The 15,674-nt window shown below is 42.8% G+C and overlaps 1 protein-coding gene across 1 annotated transcript in view; it reads right to left on the bottom strand.

The window, feature by feature from the left end:
- The window catches only part of CDH4 (cadherin 4), a 1,089,940-nt gene that overhangs the window by 157,682 nt on the left and 916,584 nt on the right, over positions 1 to 15,674 (bottom strand). The window contains exon 5 of the mRNA XM_082271591.1: positions 1,432 to 1,587. Coding sequence (XP_082127717.1) covers positions 1,432 to 1,587 — 156 coding nt within the window. The remainder of the gene's footprint in view (positions 1 to 1,431; positions 1,588 to 15,674) is intronic.

Raw genomic sequence — 15,674 nt, 5'->3', positions numbered from 1 at the left:
AGCTGTTTTGCAAGGAGGAATGGGCAAAAATTTCAGTCTCTCAATGTGCAAAACTGATAGAGACATACCCCAAGCGACTTACAGCTGTAATCGCAGCAAAAGGTGGCGCTACAAAGTGTTAACTTAAGGGGGGCTGAATAATTTTGCATGCCCAATTTTTCAGTTTTTTATTTGTTAACAAAGTTTGAAATATCCAATAAATTACGTTCCACTTCATGGAAAAAATCGCAATAAGCATATTTTGATTGGTTTGCGCAAAAGTTATTGCGTCTACTAACTACGAGAAAGATTTATGTCATTTTTATTGTTTTTTTTTTTTTTACTAGTAATGGTGGTGATCTGCAATTTTTTGCAGGACTGCGACATTGTGGCGGACAGATCAGACCCCTAACTGACACTTTTGGGGGGACCAGTGACGTTACTACAGTAATCAGTGCTATAATTATGCACGGTTACTGTAATAATGACACTGGCAGGGAAGGGGTTAACACTGTGGGTGATCAAGGGGTTAAATGTGTACCTGGGGGCATGTGTCTAACTGTAGGGGGGTGTGGCTTGTGGAATTCCCATAGAGACCTGTGATCCTATATAGAAGAATCACAGGGGCTCTGTGATCATTCCAGGGAGAAGAATGGGCAGCTGTGATTACAACAGCTGACCGCTCTTCTCTCTCAGCGGGGAACGATCGCAGGTGTCAGTCTGAGCCGCCTGCCCGCTGCATCGGCTTCCCCGCTGACGATCGAGGGCGGTGTGCGCTTGCCCCCCAGCTGCCACTAAGCGACCGACGTAGCCCTACGTCGGTTTGCCTGGGAGAGCCACCTTGCCGCAATAAATATGCGGTAAGCGGTCAGCAACTGGTTAATTAAACAGGCTGAGGCTAGAAGCTGATTGGTCTCTCTGTAGAATTGTGACTAATTTTGCCCTCAATAGGTTTAGTTAATACATAAACCTGTAAGGGGTAGTGAAGTCATCTATCCGAGCGAGCTCCAACACCATCCGACATTGGAACTTACCTTAATTTGCTAAGAAGAAGGGAGGGGGCAGGTGACATTTTCTCTTCATATGTTTTCATTTTTAGTGCATTTAGAGAAATGTGAAACTGCGTACAAAACCCATGATGAGACCTATGCTGTGATGAGACCTTAGAATTTTCTTTTTTTTTTTTTTTTATAGATTTCTATTAAAAAACAGACATCCAAATATATTGGTGGCCTCTGTAAATAAAATGCCATTTTACATTTTTTTTTTCAATAATGTTATCTTTTTAACTGAATACCAAAAGACTTTATGTTCAAAAGGATCTAAAAGTAGTAACCAAATGAGATCATATTCTTGATCTTGTAATACAGTTTTAAAGGAAAATAACCTGCTCTTTGTTATGGGAAACACAGGTAGTATAATATAAATTACTACAAGTGTATTGTTACTTACATGGTATGATGATCTCTCTTCTCTGTCCAGCGGTCTTGTCACATACATTCGGCCAGAGATGGGGTCTATATTGAAAATTTCCATTGGGGGTTGATCAGCTCCAACACCCGTGATGCTGTACCGGATCAAGTTCTCCCGGTCCTTGTCTGAGCGGATCTACAGAAGACACAATAATCAATCAAATGGATATACAAACTGGGCAAAGAATGCAGAAGCTATAATACATAAATTGACATAAGTACATTAAAGTGGAGTTCCACCCTATTTTTATACTTACCTCCATCTTCTCGCTCCGGGTCACCTGAAAAAGAAATGGATAATCGCATATTTTTTTTTTTTTACTTACCTCGTAGCGAAGAAAAAATACTTACCTTACTTCCTTCTTCCTCCTTCCTCGGCCGAGGCCCGTCGTCACTTCCTGGCTCTGCAATGATTCCTGGGAGCTGGACGTCATAGCTCCCAGGAATCATTGCGCCTGCACCGGCCCCGACGTCAGTTCCGGGTCGCGCGCGTCATCCCCTTCTAAACAGCTTCTGGGCATTCCCAGAAGCTGTAGAAGGATGACGCGCGCGACCCGGAAGTGACGTCGGGGCCGGCGCAGAGCATCGTGGGACCAAAGAAGGCGGAAGAAGACGCCGAAGAGGATCTCGCTGGCTTCAAGCTGCCCACATCTGAGATGGCAGCGCTGGACAAGACGTTTGCAAGGTAAGTATTTGTCCTAACAGGTAAGTGCAATCCGGGACAGATCAGAGGCTAGCCATTGTGGAATGCACTAGCCCTGACTGTCCTGGGGGTATTAAAAAAAAATCCAGGGTGGAACTCCGCTTTAAGAATACATTTTGACACATTATCACTAGATTTGGAAAGCTAGAATATTATCATACCCATACAATGTTTCTTTTTAGAAATCTGGAATAGAACTTTAATATAGCAGTGAAGATATTTTATAAACAGCTTGTGTAGCAAAAAAAAACTGTAAATGAAGACTGCAGGCCATGAAATTAAAAGATGTTGATACAAGAAAAGACCCGAATATTAGTGTGAGTTCCTCAGACATCACATTTGTAGCTTTTAAAGCATCCTTATCATCAAAGGAGGCGGCCATTGCTGACCTCTTTTTTTAAAAATGTTATCTTTGAGGATGTCATGAGTAGTGATGGATGAACATCGGCCGGGGGGGTTCGCCAGCCGCAAATTTTCTCAAAAGTCCGCGAACCGCGAGTTCGCGGCGGGCCCCATTGACTTTAATGGGAGGCGAACTTTGAAAACCTTTAGGTCATATTTGCAGCCACAAAAGACGTACTAGCGCGGGCCCCATTGACTTTAATGGGAGGCGAACTTTGAAAACCTTTAGGTCATATTTGCAGCCACAAAAGACGTACTAGCTGTGCACAAATAGTCCCAGCACATGGACAATGTCATAACAGAAGTATTGCAATTGAAAAAGTTGCCCTAAATGTTTTATTTTTTATTTTTTTTACAGCAAAAAATATATATATATTTTTTCATAAATCAGCCAGAACTGACAGCAGCCGGTCAATACATTGTCTAATACATATAGGGTCCATTCACACATCTGTGACAACCACTGGATACCTGCCCCTATAGTAAAGAGACTGTAATAGACCCTAAAACGACATTGGAGCACCTTAAATGACTTTTGTGGACATTGTCATAGCGATTTGTGTGAGATCAAAATTAGCGATTTATGTATGACTGCAGCCGATCTCTAACTGCCCCTAAAGCAACCACAGGATACCTGTCCCTAAGCTCAAAAGATACTAGACCTATACCGAAATACCAGCCCTGGAAAGGACTTTTGTGGACATTGACAGAGCGATTTGTGACTGCAGCCAATCTCTAACTGCCCCTAAAGCAACCACTGGATACCTGTCCCTAACCTGAAAAGAGACTGTAGAAGACCTATACCGAAATACCAGCCCTGAAAAGGACTTTTGTGAATCTTCACAGCACTATATGTGTCTAGCAAACTCTCCCTGATGAGCACAGCAGACCTCTCCCTACACTGGCAGAAAGCGGAATGGGAAATGGCCAACAGCTCAGGTCTATTTATAGGGTAGGGGGACTGTCCATGTGCTGGAATGTTTCAATTGGCTGTCCCGTTCCACCTGATGGCTGTGTCATGGGTCAAAGTTCTTCTGAATGAATAAGAAAATGGCGGAGCGGACATATTCGTGAACATCGGCAAAAGTCAGACTTTTTGCGAATTTGCGAACAAGCAAAGTTCGCCACGAACCGCAAGGCCATCTCTAGTCATGAGGATGCAGTCATGCCCAGCCAGGCAACTAGCATTTTCCAAATATGGTAGCGCTATGTTTTTTCTCAAGACAGCTTTTACTTTAAAGAAATAACAACTTGAGAGGGAGGGCAGCAGAATTTTGGACATACACTTGGGTTGTGTTGATAGGCAGCTTGCCTTCAGATGCATTCTGCTGTATTTCAGATCAGTTTGAGATGTTTCAGGAATCATTCAATATTCATTGACCGGTGCATTTGACCTCCTTCTGATCTTCACATGACCTCCTTGTAAGCTGCATCAATCTGCTTCAAGCTACTTTTGCATTCCCATGGACTTGTATTGGGGAGAGCAGTTCAGACAAAAGCCCATCAATACTGGCCCTAAAGGAGCTAAAATAGGAGAATTCACACACTGAACTTTCGTACCCTGATCACTAATCATTTCTCCAATTCCCTTTTAAAGTAAGTTTCAAAGAGAATAGCCCCTCTCTCCAGTAACTTGAAGTTCCATGTCTTTGAAAATAACAGCAGTCCTGCATTAGTTTAAATTAGTTGACAGAAAGGAATATATTGGTTCAATATAGCATATACCCTTGGCATTCGGTACGAATAGAACCCATCTTTGTAATCTCATGGAAGGGGGAGTCAAATAAATAGAAGGGACCAGTTGGTCTAAAATTGTCTTTTAATATAAAAGTTGAGAAATTCAAAGAAGTCTTTGGAAGAACCTTAGAATCACATACATATTGATTCTAGCACCTTTACGCTATAGATGCTATCTCTACTTGACGCAGACATCACTGCTCAATAAATATAGGGATATACTGGGCAGAATACTATACATATCCTCACATCATCTTATGCTGTTTGACTACATCTCTTTTTTAGTGTTTTTTTTTTTTTAGTTCTTAGTATATTCTTCAATGTAAAACATAATGGCGTTGAACTTCCCTGGTGGCCCAGTGCCCAACTATATCACATCTTGAACACCCTTCTACAGAAAATACCCCCTATGAAAGGAACTGAACTTCTCCTCAATCAGAAACCTGAGGGGCTATCCAAATATAAATTTATCCTCATGATCAATGTCCTCATCACTACCAAACAGCAGAAGCTTGGCTGTCTGAACATATATTATCTGTGGTTGAGGCCAAATTCTGAATACATTGGACTATGTTCAGTGAGAGATGGGAAGCCAGGCTTCAGAGCAACATGCCTATATTTCACTCTCACACCCATTGGCACTTGGATATGGTAAATCCCCTGTAGCCGACTGTTAAAAATCACGGGGGGCCCTGCACAGCCTACCTGAGAGCCCAACCCCCCCCCCCCCCCCGAAAATATCTAAACAACATTTTCACTAAAAATACACTAAAATTAATATTGGCAGGCACAAACATAGCATAACTTACAAAATTCCTACTAAAGCTAAAATATAAAACTGAGTTAATAAATAAGGTTCTGTGTGCAAATAAGGTCTCATTTACATGGGTGCCGTGGCCTCTACAGTGTGAATCAGTGTTTTTTTCAAATGTGGCTATCGTTTGCAGGCAGCCTATGACACACCATAGAGACACAGAAGATGTATGAACACAGCCGCAGGTCCTAATTTGACAGGCCTGTGGGTGCAGGGGTACAGCCCTGAACACTGACAGTGTGTATTTATAGCAACTCCACCACACGTGCACACTTATCAAATTAGGACCCGTGGTTCTGTGTATACAGCTGCTGCATCCTCATGGAGTGACAGGTGGCTCCAGCCACACAAACTGTTCATTCACACTGTATGTGCCAGAAAGCCCATGTGAATGAGCCCTCAATTGTTTTAGTTATTTTTTTACATTTTCTTTAATTATTTTTTTTCAATATTTAAAAATGATTATTTACATTTTATCAATTTTTTTTAATTATTTTTTTTTGCAATTTTTTCTATTTACAACTCATTTGGGGGGGCTTTGGTGAGATTAGACCCCTGACATCACACCTTTGAGACAGAGAAGACACGGATATATCAAATTCCTTTCTATGCAGCCTCAGCTGCACTGAAGATGAATGAACAGGAGACAGAGGCTCATGTTCATTCATAAACTAAAGCACAGTAAACACAGGTATGAATGGAAACAGGAGCGATCAGTACTGATCAAATACTGTGTCCATTCAGAAAAGGAAAAGGCTGTTAAATAACATATTTAACAGCCCCTTCTACTGCTCTCCTTCCTGACACATCCTGCTGTGTGCCCGCAGGAGTTGAGAAGGGTCAGGGAAGCCGGCAGAGCTGCCGGAGGTGGTCCTGGGCACATAGGGGGGCACACATAGGAGAATTAGATGTGGGCAGGGCAGGGACTGGGATCGGTGTGATGGGATGGGGGGCAATTACAGAACAATGCCCTGCATCTGTGTCTCTACCTATAGCAGCTGAATGCCGGCCAGAGGAAGAAAGGAGGAGAAACCGCACAGAGCCGCACAGGGCATTCTTTCTGTAATTGCCCTCTGTCCTGATTTACCCTCCTGTTTGGGCCCCCCTGTGCCTAGGCCCCCTACAGGATGACTGATGGTTCCCCTCTTATTGGTGACCCTGCTCCCCCCCAACTCTCTAAACCTCTCCACCACTCCTTTTCCTTTATTTCCTTCTCTTCTAAATTCTCCCTTGACCTTCTCCATGTTGTTTCCACTTTTTTTCGACACTCCTAATGTGATTCATCATAGTTATCTTTACCTATTGCAATTGTCAATTTTTATTTAAAAAAAAAAAAACAGGAAAAAACAAGAGATCATAGTGATGCTAGTGTAATTTAAGCACTTGCCGACCGCCGCACGACTATTTACGTCGGCGGTCAGCCCCTCACAGGCAAAGCGACGTAGGGCTACGTCGCTAGCCTGCGAGATTCTAGGGAGCGAGCGCGCGCCGCTGGAGGCGCGCTCCTGCTCCCGCGTGCGTACGGACCCCCCCGCGCGTGTGCCCGGTGGACCTGATGTCCGCTGGTCACTCGCAATCGTCCATTAGAGCGGGAGAAAGGCAGGCGGCTAATGTAAACAAGCCACCTGTCATTCTCCCCTGTGTAGGAATGGTGATCATACGGTTCTACTATGTAGGACCGTTGATCACTGTTCCTACACCTCAAGCCACAGCCAATCACAGTTAGAATCACGCCCCTAGGGACACACAGAACCCCTCCCTCTCAAAAAAAGTTAACCCGTTCACTGCCAGTGTAATTTTACAGTAACAGTGCATATGTATAGCACTGATTACTGTAGAAATGTCACTGGTAACCCCAAAAGTGTAAAAAATGTCAGTCAAGGGTCCGATCTGTCCGCCCCAATGTCCCAGTCCCTCAAAAAAAAAAATCGCAGATCGCCGCCATTACGCCTTAAAAAAAAAAACAACAAAAATGACAAAAATCTTTCCCTTTGTTAGTAAACGCAATAACTTTTGCGCAAACCAATCAAAATACGCTTTTTGCAATTTTTTTTTACCAAACATATGGTAAAAAAAAAAAAATTGCCCCAAAATGTTAAAAAATTTTGATTTTTACTTTTTTTTTGGGGGGGAATTTCATATAAAAAAATGTGAAAAATATTGTTATTTTTGCAAAATTGACGCTGTTTTTTTGTTTATAGCGCAAAAAGTAAAAATCGCACAGGTGATCAAATACCACCAAAAGAAAGCTCTGTTTGTGGGAAAAAAAGGACGTCAAATTCGTTTAGGTACAGCGTCGCACGACCGCACAATTGTCCGTTAAAGTCACGCAGTGCCGAATCGCAAAATAGGCCCTGGTCAGGAAGGGGGTAAAAGTGGTTAATACAAAAACAGCATGCATAGATAACTCTACCGACCTAACCGACTTCATAGCGTCGTTTTCATAGAAATTACTACGGCACAATTCTTGGACCTTTAAATGTCTCTATATTACACCACAAACTACCTATATTTTTGATCTCCTTCTATATAGTTGCTATAAAAACCAACCCATATGGTGATAACGTACACTACATGCCACATATAAATAATCATTTTTAGCTCTTGCGTCTACAAACCAGCATTGTCCAGATGAAGCGTTCAGTGGGAATAGAAATTAATAAATATTTTAGATTTGTGAATTAAGAGAGAGAAACCACAGAGGTTGATATAAGCCTGTCCAGATGGTAGAATAACAGATCTGAAAAAAATCTGAAAGGGCTTCTTTATAGGTGTCCTGGAATCATAAATGCTTATTTGAAGGTCACTTTGTTAGATGTTCATTCCATTGTCCTTCATTTCTGTGACTTTACCCAGACAGTAATGAGCACATTCTCTTGTTAATCACAACGTTTCTTGCGATTCTCTATCATATTAGGCCTGTTCTCTTGTGATCCTGGCTTTCATATATAAGCTTTTCTCATCGATTGTGGACAGACCTCTCACTCTCAGACCTGAAGGTCACCATGTAAAGGGTCTCATCCGTCTCCCAGCGGACAGACTCAGCCAATGAGTTGCCATTACTACACGAAGGAAATAATTGAGCCCATAATGCAAAGAACACATGTGTGACAGACTGAAATAAAGTCCTGGCCTATCTGGAGAAACGCAGATTAATGAACGCTTCTCATTACAAAACCATATAAAGGTTCCATAGCTCATGGGCAGTGTAATAAGGACATTAGTCAGTGGCTGAGCAGAAATGTTGCCATTAGAGATACAAATAAATGGCAGCTGCTAGTTTAATACTTGTTAAGTCTGTCCAAGTGTCAAAAGGTAAAGCTTTTATATGGGAGGAATGGTGGGAGCTCCTCAAGCTTATCTGATTGGCTGATGACCTTGGTTTATCTGGTTGTGGGGCGAGCAGAGTGGTTTTTAGTACAGATATGCAAGAATCCACACAAGACCAGATGATTTAAAGATAAAAGTCAGGCAGATATAAAAAACACAAATTCAGCCCTATATATATATATATATATATATATATATATACAGTGCCTTGCGAAAGTATTCGGCCCCCTTGAACTTTGCGACCTTTTGCCACATTTCAGGCTTCAAACATAAAGATATAAAACTGTATTTTTTTGTGAAGAATCAACAACAGGTGGGACACAATCATGAAGTGGAACGAAATTTATTGGATATTTCAAACTTTTTTAACAAATAAAAAACTGAAAAATTGGGCGTGCAAAATTATTCAGCCCCCTTCAGTTAATACTTTGTAGCGCCACCTTTTGCTGCGATTACAGCTGTAAGTCGCTTGGGGTATGTCTCTATCAGTTTTGCACATCAAGAGACTGAAATTTTTGCCCATTCCCCTTTGCAAAACAGCTCGAGCTCAGTGAGGTTGGATGGAGAGCGTTTGTGAACAGCAGTTTTCAGTTCTTTCCACAGATTCTCGATTGGATTCAGGTCTGGACTTTGACTTTCTAACACCTAGATATTGACTTTCTAACACCTAGATATGTTTATTTGTGAACAATTCCATTGTAGATTTTGCTTTATGTTTTGGATCATTGTCTTGTTGGAAGACAAATCTCCGTCCCAGTCTCAGGTCTTTTGCAGACTCCATCAGGTTTTCTTCCAGAATGGTCCTGTATTTGGCTCCATCCATCTTTCCATCAATTTTAACCATCTTCCCTGTCCCTGCTGAAGAAAAGCAGGCCCAAACCATGATGCTGCCACCACCATGTTTGACAGTAGGGATGGTTTGTTCAGGGTGATGAGCTGTGTTGCTTTTACGTCAAACATAACCTTTTGCATTGTTGCCAAAAAGTTAAATTTTGGTTTCATCTGACCAGAGCACCTTCTTCCACGTGTTTGATGTGTCTCCCAGGTGGCTTGTGGAAAACTTTAAACAACACTTTTTATGGATATCTTTAAGAAATGGCTTTCTTCTTGCCACTCTTCCATAAAGGCCAGATTTGTGCAGTATACGACGGATTGTTGTCCTATGGACAGAGTCTCCCACCTCAGCTGTAGATCTCTGCAGTTCATCCAGAGTGATCATGGGCCTCTTGGCTGCATCTCTGATCAGTCTTCTCCTTGTATGAGCTGAAAGTTTAGAGGGACGGCCAGGTCTTCGTAAATTTTCAGTGGTTTGATACTCCTTCCATTTCAATATTATCGCTTGCACAGTGCTGCTTGGGATGTTTAAAGCGTGGGAAATCTTTTTGTATCCAAATCCGGCTTTAAACTTCTCCACAACAGTATCTCGGACCTGCCTGGTGTGTTCCTTGTTCTTCATGATGCTCTCTGCGCTTTAAACGGACCTCTGAGACTATCACAGTGCAGGTGCATTTATAAGGAGACTTGATTACACACAGGTGGATTCTATTTATCATCATTAGTCATTTAGGTCAACATTGGGTCATTCAGAGATCCTCACTGAACTTCTGGAGAGAGTTTGCTGCACTGAAAGTAAAGGGGCTGAATAATTTTGCACGCCCAATTTTTCCAGTTTTTTATTTGTTAACAAAGTTTGAAATATCCAATAAATGTCGTTCCACTTCATGATTGTGTCCCACTTGTTGTTGATTCTTCACAAAAAATTACAGTTTTATATATTTATGTTTGAAGCCTGAAATGTGGCAAAAGGTCGCAAAGTTCAAGGGGGCCGAATACTTTCGCAAGGCACTGTATATACCTTTTGCCACATTTCAGGGTTCAAACATAAAGATATAAAACTGTAATTTTTTGTGAAGAATCAACAACAAGTGGGACACAATCATGAAGTGGAACGAAATTTATTGGATATTTCAAACTTTGTTAACAAATAAAAAAACTGAAAAATTATTTAGCCCCTTTACTATCAGTGCAGCAAACTCTCTCCAGAAGTTCAGTGAGGATCTCTGAATGATCCAATGTTGACCTAAATTACTAATGATGATAAATAGAATCCACCTGTGTGTAATCAAGTCTCCGTATAAATGCACCTGCACTGTGATAGTCTCAGAGGTCCGTTTAAAGCGCAGAGAGCATCATATTTTATCAATGAATACATGAATTCCTCTAATTGGCTGAGGTGGAGATTATGACATCACCCCCCCCCCCCCCCCCCATACACACACCTCTCCACCTCAGACAATCAGAGGAGGCCTTACATTCATTGATGAAATACAAAGCCTCCTGTGGATGGCTGAGCAGTGCTCGGCTTGGCTTGATATTGCTCCCGGGAACAGGGCAAGGAGTCAGCTTGCAGAATAATGCACAGAATGCATTAAGTTAAAAAAACCTTCTGCCTTTAGAACCACTTTAGAACCTGGAGTTAGGCTTTAAATTCCCCACCGGGGGGGAATAAAGAGCTAAGCGTGGGAAGGGTGACCAATGAATTCATTTCAAAAACAGTAACAACTGTGGGAGGAGGGAGCCCAGACAATCCAATGCATCGCTCGATTAATATATAATCTTCATATTAGGTTATTATCTTGGATTGCACTAAAGCCAGGAATAAAATTCATAGAGCAGCAGTCTTGCTTACTACAAAGAGCAACAAAATTAGCTCTGACCGATCAGCTCAGAGATATATGAAGCTTCTAGACTGCCTCCCAAATATAGAAAAAACCGAGAGGAAGCTGTTGTCTTCAGTTTTTGTAGCATTTAACCAGTTCACATCCTGCTGTTAGACCATTACAGCTCAGCAGCCAGCGGTGATATCTACAGGTCCGGCCCTCCCACTGAGACGGATAGATCCTGAGAGCGAGACCTGAGACTGCTATTTTCTGTAACCTGTCATCTGCTATCCATTAAGTAAATGCTATCTTTCAATCGTGTTACCTGCATTGCACTGCAAATAACCGTAAGATGGACAGTGCCAGGAAAATGCAAATCTCTTTAAGATCTCTTTAAAGTGTTAGGTTCACCTTCAGGAAGATTTTTATAAAATCCCCCTATGCAATTCTATACCATAGCTCCTCCTGTTGTACATGGTGAAGGCCCTTCCATGTATCTGTTGGGGGCCACTCCAGAAAAACTTCCAGCCCCTCACTCCCTTCCGACCTGTTAAATTTCACCACAAAAAAAAAAAATGCTCCACTAAGTGGCTGCTCTGGGCCCTTCAAACTATGCAAGTGCACTGTACTTCTACTGCACATATGTCACTCTGTACATAGCGCACCCCTGAACCCTGCATTCTGTACACACAGAACTCCTGAACTCTACACTCTAAGTAGCAAAATTCTGAGCTCTGCACTCTGATCGTAACACACTCCTGAACTCTGCAGACAGCGCAGTCCTGAACTCTCCACTCTGTATGTAGCATAATCCTGAGCTCTGGACTCTGTAAATTGCATTATCCTGAGCTCTGCACGCTGTACGCAACACACTCCTGAACTCTGCAGACAGCGCACTCCTGAACTCTGCACTCTGTAAGTAGCATAATTCTGAGCTCTGGAACTATACGTAGCATAATCCTGAGCTCTGCACGCTGTACGCAACACAATCCTGAACTCTGCAGACAGCGCAGTCCTGAGCTCTGCATGCTGTATGTACTGTAGCATAATCCTGAGCTCTGCACTCTGTACTTAACACACTCCTGAACTCTGCAAACAGCGCAAGCGCACTCCTGAACTCTGCACTCTGTATGTAGGATAATCCTGAGCTCTGGACTCTGTACGTAGCATAATCTTGAACGCCGCACTTGCACTCTGGACATAACATAATCCTGAGCTCTGCACTCTGTACGTAACACACTCCTGAACTCTGCAGACAGCGTACTCCTGAACTCTGCACTCTGTATGTAGCATAATCCTGAGCTCTGGACTCTGTACGTAGCATAATCTTGAACGCTGCACTTGCACTCTGTACGTAGGATAATCCTGAGCTCTGCATTCTGTACGTAGCATAATCTTGAGCAATGCACTTTGTATGTAACACACTCCTGAACTCTGCACGTAGCATAATCCTGAGCTCTGCACTCTGTATGTAACACACTCCTGAACTCTGCAGACAGCGTACTCCTGAACTCTGCACTCTGTATGTAGCATAATCCTGAGCTCTGGACTCTGTACGTAGCATAATCTTGAACGCTGCACTTGCACTCTGTACGTAGCATAATCCTGAGCTCTGCATTCTGTACGTAGCATAATCTTGAGCAATGCACTTTGTATGTAACACACTCCTGAACTCTGCACTCTGTACGTAGCATAATCCTAAACTCTGGACTCTGCAGACAGCGCACTCCTGAACTCTGCACTCTGTATGTAGCATAATCATGAGCTCTGCACTCTGTACATAGCATAATCCTGAGCTTTGCACTTGCACTCTGTACGTAGCATAATCCTGAGCTCTGCATTCTGTATGTAGCATAATCTTGAGCAATGCACTTTGTAACACTCTCCTGAACTCTGCACTCTGTACGTAGCATAATCCAAAACTCTGCACTCTGTATGCAACACACTCCTGAACCCTGCACAAAGCACACTCCTGAATTCTGCACTCTGTATGTAGCATAGTCTTAAACTCTGCACTCTGTACGTAGCAAAATCCTAAACTCTGCACTCTGTATGTAACACACTCCTGAACCCTGCACTCTGTACGTAACACACTCCTGAACTCTGCACTCTGTACATAGCATAATCCTGAGCTCTGCACTCTGAATGTAACACACTCCCGAACCCTGCACACAGCACACTCCTGAATTCTGCACTCTGTATGTAGCATAATCCTGAGCTCTGCCCTCTGTTGGTAAAACATTCCTGAACCCTACAGCCCCAAGCGGCTTGCTATGCGGGCACTCAGCAGGGGAAGGAGCCAGGATTGCTGGCGTGGGATCCAAGAAGAGGAGGATTGGGGCTGCTCTGAGCAAAACATTACGAGGAGCATGTTTGCTTTTTAAAAATACCTTTACAGTCACTGTAATGCTGGTCTGATAGAACAATGCCCAAACACACAGGGCATCGCAGTTTGCTGTGTATGGGGCATGCCCAGAAGCTGTTCAGCAGGGAATGACGCACCTGCACCAGAAGTGACGAGCGGGGCCGGTGCAGGCGCATTGTCTACTGGGAGCGATGACGTTCAGCTCCCAGGAGTCAATGCAAGCAGGAAGAGACGGAGCGGGCCGCGGCTGCAGAGGGAGGAAGTGGACGGAAGGTGAGTATATTTTCTTCGAAACAAGGTAAGTAAATGAAAAAAAAAAATTGGGATTATCCAATTATTTTTTCGGTGATTTTCAGCAAGCGGATGGGCCAAAGTTGTGTTTGAGGCCAGAACTCTGCTTTAAAGGATCTGCTACTGGCATCTTGGTGCCAGATACCACAGCATACCTTCCAAGGTCTAGTGGAGTCCATGCCCCAACAGGTTATGGCTGATCAGTGTATATGCAGACTTCTTCTAAATTCTGCAATCAAATTGATATGCAGAGAGTGCCAGGACTATGCAGAGAGGGTCAAGACCATGGTGGATTTGATTTAAATCACTAGTAAAAAGACTTGATTTAAATCAACTCAATTTAAATCATAATTTTTAATGTTTTTAATGTTTTTAATGTTATGTTAGCTTGCAGAGCTTAAATTCATTGAATGAATTTACCAAAAATGTAAATATTGCAGAACATACAGCCTCATAAACTAAATTATTGATATACTGTATCTTAAATATAAAACTATCTTTAGATAGATTTTTTACTCCAAAAGAATTTTTATTTAAAAAAATTTGATAAAAACAGAAATAAAAATCCTATTTAACCGGTTGCTGACCGCTTACTGCATATTTAGGGCTACTTCGGTCATGCGCCTGCAACTAGGGGGCGAGCGCAGCGGGCTGGTGGCTCCGATTGCCACCTGACACCCGCGATTGTTCCCCACTGAGAGAGAAGAACACAACTGACCATTCTTCTCTCTGGAATGATCACAGATCCCCTGTGATCCTTCTATATAGGATCACAGGTCTCTATGGTCATTCCACAAGCCACGCCCCCCACAGTTAGAAACACGCCCCTAGGTACACATTTAACCCCTTGATCACCCACTGTGTTAACCCCTTCCCTGCCAGTGTCATTATTACAGTAACAGTTCATATTTTTAGCCCTGATTACTGTAGTATTGTCACTGTTCCCCCCAAAAGTGTCAAAAATATCAGTAAGGGGTCCAATCTGTCCGTTGTAATGTCACAGTCCCGCAAAAAAAATCGCAGATCGCCGCCATTACTCGTTAAAAAAAAAACAACAAAAATGACAGAAATCTTTCCCTTAGTTAGTAAACGCTCTATTTGGGGGGGAAAAAAAAGGACATCAATTTTATTTAAATACATGATCGCACGACAGCGCAATTGTCCGTTAAAATAACGCAGTGCCGAATCGCAAAATATGGCCTGGTCATTAACCACTTGCCGACTGCCTAACAACGATTTACATCGGCAGTCAGCCCCTCACAGGCAAAGTGACGTAGGTCTACGTCACCAGCCTGTGAGGCTCTAGGGAGCGAGCACGCGCCACTGGAGGCGCGCTCCCGCTCGCTCACGGACCCCCCCGTGCGTGTGCCCCGGCGGACCCGATGTCCGCCATGCACTCGCGATCGTCCGTTACAGGGGGAGAAAGGCAGACGGCTAATGTAAACAAGCCGCCTGTCATTCTTCCCTGTGTAAGAATTGAGATCATACGGTTCTGCTATGTAGGACCGTTGATCTCTGCTCTTACACTAGTAGCCACAGCCAATCACAGTTAGAAGCACGCCCCTAGGGACACACTTAACCCCTCCTTCTCAAATAAAGTTAACTCCTTCCCTGCCAGTGTCATTTTTAAAGTAACAGTGCATATGTATAGCACTGATTACTGTAGTAATGTCACTGGTACCCCCAAAAGTGTCAAAAATGTCAGTCAAGGGTCCGATCTGTCCGCCGCAATGTCGCAGTCCCGCAAAAAAAAAAATCGCAGATCGCCGCCATTACTCTTTAAAAAAAAAACAACAAAAATGACAAAAATATTTCCCTTAGTTAGTAAACGCAATAACTTTTGCGCAAACCAATCAAAATACGCTTTTTGCTATTTTTTTTACCAAACATAGGTAGCATAAAACAAATTGGCCTAAAATGT

This window comes from Pelophylax lessonae (assembly GCF_965119305.1).
Source record: "Pelophylax lessonae genome assembly, chromosome: 11".
NCBI lineage: Eukaryota > Metazoa > Chordata > Amphibia > Anura > Ranidae > Pelophylax > Pelophylax lessonae.
Note: the sequence above shows the minus strand (reverse complement) of the source record. Positions and strands in the feature narration are given on the sequence as shown.